Below are 7,500 nucleotides of genomic sequence, written 5' to 3'. Positions count from 1 at the left end.
CCTATGTGGGTGCCAGGTTGGTGCGTTTTTTGTGGAGACACAAGGGGTCTCAAAATTTTTGCTAGTTATTTTTATTGTTTCATTTTTGTCAGAACGCTCCAGCTTGTGCAATTTTTATATTTTTAGAGCTTTTAAATTTTCAATCTTAAAAATTGTTCGGTTTCAGCGCTTTATTATATTGACTGCATGGTACGCTGCCCAACATCCCTCTTTAAGATGTCTGGTTAAGATGTCTGTCTGTGTCTGTCTATCTCTAACATCTCTCTCTTCTCTCTCTGTCTCTCTATCTTATCTATATGAGATGTGTTTTTCCAAAGTTACTGACGACGAACCCATTCCTAATCAAGGAGAGAAGCTACCTGGAATTAAGGAGAAATTTCCTGAGAGCGTAATTAATCAGTGGAACAGCCTGACGCCAGAAGTTGTGGGTGCTCCACCGCTGGAGGTTTTTAAGAAGAGATTAGATAAGTTACTTGTTCTGAAATGGTATAGAGTTTCCTGTTTAAGCAAGGGGTTGGACTGGAAGACCTCTAGGGTCCCTTCCGACTCTGTGATTCTACATAAATAAAGACGCTGCTACTATTAATAATATTCATCACGGTGAGGGGGAGAAAAATAGCCCTGGCGTTACGGCTGGCTGGCAGGCAGTCTTCACGTTCTCCCCCAGGAGAGGTGTGCCAGGCGCCCCGCAGGCTGCTGCTTCGGAAGCGTGAATGCTCCTGGGGACAATTAAGGGCGGGGGGGGGGTGTCAGGACTGCAGGGGCATCAGGATCCAATTCAATCCACTCGGGTGGGGGAGAGAAGCGCACGGATTGCAGCATCTGGGATTCACCTCCCCTCCAGCCAGCCCGCCTCCCAATGCTCCAGACCCAGTTTGTTCAACAATGGCTATCAAGGGAAGAGGGACACACAAGCACACAGGCAGACACAGACATACAAAGCAAACAAAGGCTTTTCCTGTTGTTGTTTTTTTCTCACCCCCCCCCCCACACCCTTTCTCTACCTTCCAAGCTAGCAAGGGGCCCGGGGCGCTGCCCATCCTAGAACAGACATCACGTCATCCTGCTTTTCCATAGCCCTCCCCCCCCCCGCCCAGCTTGGCACCTGCCCCCTCCTCCCTCAGCAACCCCCACCCCTTAGGGAGGGGGACCCCTTCAGATGAGGATCTGCCTTGCACCCCTTCCGGAAAAAGTCTTAGGATCCGGCTTCTCCCGCTCCTCCTGGCCAGGCCAGCTCTGGGCACGCCCGTGTTGGTGGGAGGGGGGGGCAGAGCAAGGAAGGAAGGGCACCATCGATCTAGGAAGCTGCAAATGAAGGAAATTAGAGAGAGATTTATGTATGAAGCCAATCAGGAATATTGTTAAGGGTCGGATGGAAGATGAGCTCGGCTGCAAAGGGGAGAGGGTGGGTGGCACTGCCAAGGCCCGGCTGGAGAAGGGGCATCTTCTATCCTATGCCTCACCAGGCTTTTCGGCAACCGAGGGCTGGCTGCGGTTTAATTACAGGGCGGAATTATTAGATTATTCTAATTCCAAGAGGGAGAACGCTAGAAAAGAAGGATGGGGTGAGAACAACCGGGGGGGGGGGGTTGTTTGTCGTCTTTTTTAGGCCGGCAGGCCGAGGGTGGCAGGGTGCGTGAGATGTTTGTGTAGGGCTGGTGATGTATGTATGTATGTATGTATATGTGTGTGTGTTTGTGTAGCGTTTGGGGCGTTTGTGCGGTTTTTCTCAGCATCTTTCGGATCAACCCCTTGCGGAAGATGAAAAGGGGGAGATTCCCGCTTTGGAAGCCGTCTGCGGCGTAGATCCGGTTTGGGAATTTGGGGAGGGGGGAGCGGGAGAGAGAGAGAGAGAGAGGGAGGGTGCCAAAGCAGGTAGTTGTGCAACGCCGCAAGGCCCAGGGGGGGGATTATGGGAGGAGGAGGAGTGGGGGGTGGGTGGGGGTGGTGGCGTCCGGGGATCTGCAAGCCTCGATCGACAAAGGGAGGCCCAAAGCAGGGAGGGATGCCCGGGCTGGGCTGGGCACGGCCGGGCTGCAGCCGAGGAGGAGGAGGAGGAAGGATGCCGGCCTATGGCACAAACCCGGGCGCGGAGCTGGCGTGGCGCAGCGGCCTTTCTCGCCGGCGCACTCACCGAAGCTGGGGCGGACGCTGGCGATCTCGGCCATGGCGGCCGGCGGAGGAGCAACGGAGGCGGTTGCGGCGCTGAAGATGCTCTTCGCCTTCCCTAGGGCGATGCAGGAGCGCGCGACTGGTCCTCCTTCGGCCCTGGCTCCGCCCCTTTCGAACGAAGCCCGGGCAAAGCGCCGCCCCTTTCGAACGAAGCCCGGGCAAAGCGCCGCCCCTTTCGAACGAAGCCCGGACAAAGCGCCGCCCCTTTGGAACCTCGCTGACCGAGCCTGGCTTTCGCTGCCTGCCGGAGCCGCCCGGAAAAGTGACTGGGCAGGCTGGCGCTTGGCGGTGGATTATGGGTCTCTGCGGGGGCTTTTTTGGGGGGGGGGGTTTGCTGGGGATTTATTTATCTATTTATCTATTTATTTATTTATTTATTTATTTATTTATTTATTTGTATTTATTTATTTTAGTTTAGTTTATTCGATTTCTATACCGCCCTTCTCCCGAGGGACTCAGGGCAGTTCACAGGGCATATATAACTAGCAGTACAAAAATTAAAAAGAAATTAAACCAATGCCCAATTAAAATACAACAACGATAAAATAGTAAAAAAACCCATTAAAAAAACCCATATTCCCCCATCAGGCCAGACCAGCTAGTTCAAATAAGTGGGTCTTCAGCCCGCGGAAGGAGCGAAGGTCCATTGATTGATTGATTGATTGATTGATTTGGATACCGCCCTTTCCCGAAGGACTCAGGGCGGTTTTACAGGGAATTAAAACAAGAAATACAAAAGTTAAAAAACAATTTAAATTTTTTTTAGAAGATTAGAATTAGAATATACAGGATTTACAGGAACATTTCATTACCGCCAGAAAGGAAAATTCTCACATTGAGTATGTAGCTAGAAACCATTATGTAGGAGCCTTGCTGGGGCAGTGGGCTAATGCCTCCTTAAGTAACACCAGCTGCCTGCCATTAGTGCAGGTTCGAGTCCCACCAGGCTCAAGGTTGACTCAGCCTTCCATCCTACCGAGGTTGGTAAAATGAGGACCCAGATTGTTGGGGGCAATAAGCTGACTTTGTAATAATGCCGCTTGGTCTGTGTGTGAAAGCCCTAATAAGCAGGCATATACATAGAATGAAGGCTACTGCTAAGCTTGTAAGCCGCCCTGAGTCTTCGGAGAAGGGCGGGATATAAAAACTAATAAATAATAAATAAATAAATAATAAATAAATATAAATGGAATTAAAATAAATAATAAATAAATAAATGTGTTATAGTGGACCCTTTGCAAACGAAACGCCTGTTTCTAACGGCCATTTTGGGGCATCTTTCTAATAATAGCCGTTTGAATAAAGAACTCTTCAAATCTCCTCCCGCTCCGCTTGTCACTTGAGGATGGACTTTGTAATACTTGAAACTGCGGGTTTTGTAGGACTGTTGCACTGGCCAATTAACTAACCCTAACCCTAACCCTTCTTTTAACGTGCAAGCCAAATGCAACTTTTCTAATACCCTACAGTGGGAATGCTATCTGTAAAAATAAGATATTTATCCCTATTGGAAATTGGGAACTGAATTATAGACTTGTCTTATTTCCTCCTGGACTCTAATGTATATATTGTAAGCAGCCCCGCTAAGTTTTTGAATAAGGTATTTGGGCTAAGAACCCACTAAATCGAAGAAATTGCGGTATCCTGCAAGGGAGAGTCTTATCTGCTTGATGATTCTTTCTATTATTAAATAGGCACTTTTATTACTGCCTTCCTTTTAACATGGATCGAGATTATGTATTTTATTTTTATTTTATTGATAAGGCCGCAAGACTAATCAATTAATAAAGTAGTCTAATAGCCATTCAGGGATTGCATTAGTAAAGAATTTATTTTTTCTCCAGCTTTGTTTTGTTTTAGGGCATTTTGTTTTGTTTTAGTTGTACGGAAGCGTGGAGGATTTACAGATGCTTTTAAGCAAATAAGGATAATCCCGCAACTGAAAACCCTGCATTTATTAGGTTAGGCTGAGTCAAGAACTCGAGGAAGATTTTTGCAAGTTTGAGGACCGGCATTTTTTTTTTAATTTAACCTACTACGGGATAAAGAATCGGGGAGATGCAGCAAAAACAATAAGGGTTGGAGCAATTGGAAAAAAATAAATAAATGGATGGCATATTCAGGTATGGTTCGCTGCCGGGGCAAAAATTCTGTTCTAAAAAACAAAAGCAATCCTAAACAAATTAATTATTCCAAATAATATTGCGAGATGACGAGCAGAGAGAGCCCGGAGGGAGCCTGTGACGTCAGAGTTCTGGCCCCGCCCTCACGTCACGTGGCCCTCCAAGCTTGGAAAAACAATCCGCGAAGAGACGGCCGTGCCAGCAACCAACATGGCGGCCTTCGCTTCTTTGTAGGGGTTTCTTTTCCCTTTTTAAAAATCTCGCCTTTTAAGCCCTGAGGGAGATTCTGCTCCGACGACAGCCTTCTCCCCCGCCCCCTCGCTCCTCGCCGGCTCTAGAAACTTCGTCGCGTTAATTCCGGCCGGCCGCTCCCTCGGCCCGGCGGGCCCGCACGAAAGATGGCGGCGGTGCCGGGCTTTCAGTCGCGCGTGCGCCAGCGCGCCTTTCTTCACGTCAGTTCCGCTTCCGGTCGGAAAAGAGAGGGGGCTCCGGATTAGGGAAAAAAAGAAATGGCTGGAATGAGACGCTGCAACTGTAGGGGAACCGCCGGGGAAGGTCCTCGGTTAGTGTCGTGGGGGGGGGAGCGGTCGGGGAGGGGGACCGATATGGGTCCAGTAGTCTTCGCTTAACGACCGGTCGCAGTGACCGTTTGGGGGGGTTGCACCAGCAGCGATCACCACGACTCCCATCATCCGCAGCCGTGGCTGGGGTGCATGGGGTCTCTTTCTGCTTTTGCCAGCCCAGCATTCTCGACTACAATGCCCATCGTCCTAGGGCGATGTCTCCCTCCCCCCACCTGGTACCTGTTGAGTTCCAAGACCCATAATCCCCAGCCACGCACCAGCCCGTCTTCCTTTTTAGGAGTTCCGAATAAGAACATTGCGTTAATAAGCAACAACGTAATACAGGCCGTCCTCGACTTATAACGGCTTGTTTAGTGTTAGGGTCGGGGTGGTGGTGGAAAAAGTGACTTAGGACCTTTTTTTCCCCATGCTTAACGACCGTTTGGGGCATCCCTGTGGTCACGTGATCCAAGTCTGCAGCATGCCGGGTCGATCCCCTTTTGCCACCTTCCAACCAGCAAAGCCAAATGGGGAAAGGCCGTTTCGCTTAACAACCGGGTGGCCGAACTTAAGCAACTGCAGCGATTCGCTTAGCAACTTTGACTAGAAAGGTCGTAAAGTGGGGCGAACTTCACTTAACAAAGGTCCACAACTGGGATCAGGATTTCTGTCTGTTGCTAAGCAAGACGGGCGGGAGGTGAGTCGCGACCACTTTTACGCTGTCTTTGCCTGGCGTTCAAATTCTCTTTTGTCTTTGCAGCGCTCCGTCGGGAAGCCTTTAGCTGCAGCGTCCCTCTCTCCCAACATGCTGCCGTGCAAGAAGAGGAAAACCACCCGGATGGATTCCTTTTCCGAAGCCGAGCCTGTTCCAACCGAGGCGTCCCCGTCAGGTGGGATCAGCCAGCTTGGTGATCTGGAGGAGACCAACACTCCTCAGACTGATGGGGGTTAATTGATTACTTTATATCTGTGGACGGCCCTTTTACTATCCTCCTGCATTGTGTAGCAGCGATAGAAGAACTGAGTTGGACCAGCCCCTTCCTCCAGTGGAGACCCCCTCAATTTATTCCCTTTATTTATTAATCAGATATGTACAGTCACCCGTCTCACAAAAAGCTAGATTGTACAGCGGGCAATAAATCGAATAAAACAACAGCTATTTAAAAATGCACATTAAAAGATTTATGTATTATTAGTTGGCCACCTATCTCGTTTCAAAACGACTGGGCGGCTTACCACATAAAAAACATTAAAACCGTCAGATATAAACAGACCCAACGAAATTGCAATATAAGCAGAATAAAATCCTCGAGATGGAAAAGAGAGCAGCCTAATTCCACGGAAGTTGTAGGTGAGGCTAGCTCGCTCTTAGATAAGTAGATAGATAATAAAATGATTACATGACGAGCAGATAAAGGTTATAGAAACAAATGCACAAAGCCTACGCTAAGAGGGGATAAGAAGGACCACCTTAGCAATGGAACCATCTAAATGTTTTCTCCGGGAGCTCCAGGCCTGGTTACGTAACCAGGTCTTGTGTTTATTTAGTATATTTTTAATGTATTTTTTTAAATAATCAGATTAATGGGGTAGGAATGTGCATCTTTGTGTGTGTTCAAAATTGCTGACCCCCCTCTGGAACGTGAATCGGTTCCTCCTTAACGCTGCAGATCTTTTCTTGAGAATCTCCTTGATCGTAAATGGCATTTTCCCCGGGTTTTTTTTCTCTTTCTTTGTAGATGACTGTCTTTTGCCAAAGCCAGAGACCGAACAGGAAGACCTAGAAGTTTCTCCTACTGTGAAATCCCTGGGCGGCGCGCAGAGTGTTGATTCACACCAAGAAGTAAAGGCGGAAACTGAGGCGGCGGCCCTTTTCATTTCAGTAGGTGAGTCCGGAACGGGCCAAATACCCAAATATTTTTGTAAGCGGGGGGTTTATCTGTTCTGTCCTGTTCTATGACAAACCACGATGGGCAGGCTCCATTACGCTCGTAACTTGAGGACTGTCTACCCTTGAGGACTGTCCAACCCTCTCAGGTTAGCGCGCCTGCCTTTTTTTTAAACAATGCCGCCGTTTGTTCCCTGTTTGCAGATGAACGAGAAGGCGGGAAGAAAACCAGGCGGAAGGGAGTTAAAAGGAAATGGGAAGGGAAGTCAGCCAAGGAAGAGGAAGGAGGAGGAGGAGGAGGAGGAAGAATGTTAGCTTGTGACCTCAAATTGGACGATACCCTGGACCGGACACTGGAAGACGGGGCGAAGCAGCACAATTTGACGGCCGTCAACGTCCGGAACATCCTTCACGTGAGTGTGGGAGGGTCGCTTAAAGGCCCAGGTGGCTTTTCCTGGCTTGGAACTCCAGCCAGGTGAGAAACTCTGATTTGTTCCCTGCAGGAGGTCATCACCAACGAGCACGTGGTGGCCATGATGAAAGCAGCCATCAGCGAAACGGAAGACGCCCCTGTCTTTGTAAGTCTCGCGGCCCTCGGAACGGAGTAGACGGGAAAGGCGTCTCCCAGAAGGGGCCTGTGTATCTCAGCAGGAAAATGAGATATCAGGTCTCCCCATAGCAGATGCTATGTTGTTTGAGCAACTTTCTCTCTCTCTCTCTCTCTCTCTCTCTCTCTCTCTCTTTTTCTGTTTTT

At 49.0% G+C, this 7,500-nt stretch overlaps 3 protein-coding genes across 4 annotated transcripts in view; 2 read left to right on the top strand and 1 right to left on the bottom strand.

Annotated features, from left to right (window-relative positions):
- The window catches only part of RIT1 (Ras like without CAAX 1), a 17,124-nt gene extending 16,555 nt beyond the window's left edge, over positions 1–569 (top strand). Inside the window, exon 9 of the mRNA XM_083374360.1 lies at positions 302–569. The gene's annotated coding sequence lies outside the window, so the exon portion shown is untranslated. The remainder of the gene's footprint in view (positions 1–301) is intronic.
- The window catches only part of SYT11 (synaptotagmin 11), an 8,654-nt gene extending 6,208 nt beyond the window's left edge, over positions 1–2,446 (bottom strand). For both annotated transcript variants that reach the window (XM_083374357.1, XM_083374358.1), the window contains exon 1: positions 2,135–2,446. In XM_083374357.1, coding sequence (XP_083230483.1) covers positions 2,135–2,168 — 34 coding nt within the window. In that variant the 5' untranslated portion in view covers positions 2,169–2,446. The remainder of the gene's footprint in view (positions 1–2,134) is intronic.
- A 2,320-nt stretch (positions 2,447–4,766) lies between these two features.
- Positions 4,767–7,410, top strand: LOC310647248 (GON-4-like protein). The gene is made up of 5 exons (XM_083374333.1): positions 4,767–4,857; positions 5,619–5,748; positions 6,598–6,744; positions 6,951–7,159; positions 7,250–7,410. The coding sequence occupies exons 2-5, from the start codon at positions 5,664–5,666 to the stop codon at positions 7,352–7,354; spliced, it is 546 nt and encodes a 181-aa protein (XP_083230459.1). The 5' UTR covers positions 4,767–4,857; positions 5,619–5,663; the 3' UTR covers positions 7,355–7,410.
- The last annotated feature ends 90 nt before the right edge of the window (positions 7,411–7,500 follow it).

This window comes from Vipera ursinii (genome assembly GCF_947247035.1).
Source record: "Vipera ursinii genome assembly, chromosome: 15".
NCBI lineage: Eukaryota > Metazoa > Chordata > Lepidosauria > Squamata > Viperidae > Vipera > Vipera ursinii.
Note: the sequence above shows the minus strand (reverse complement) of the source record. Positions and strands in the feature narration are given on the sequence as shown.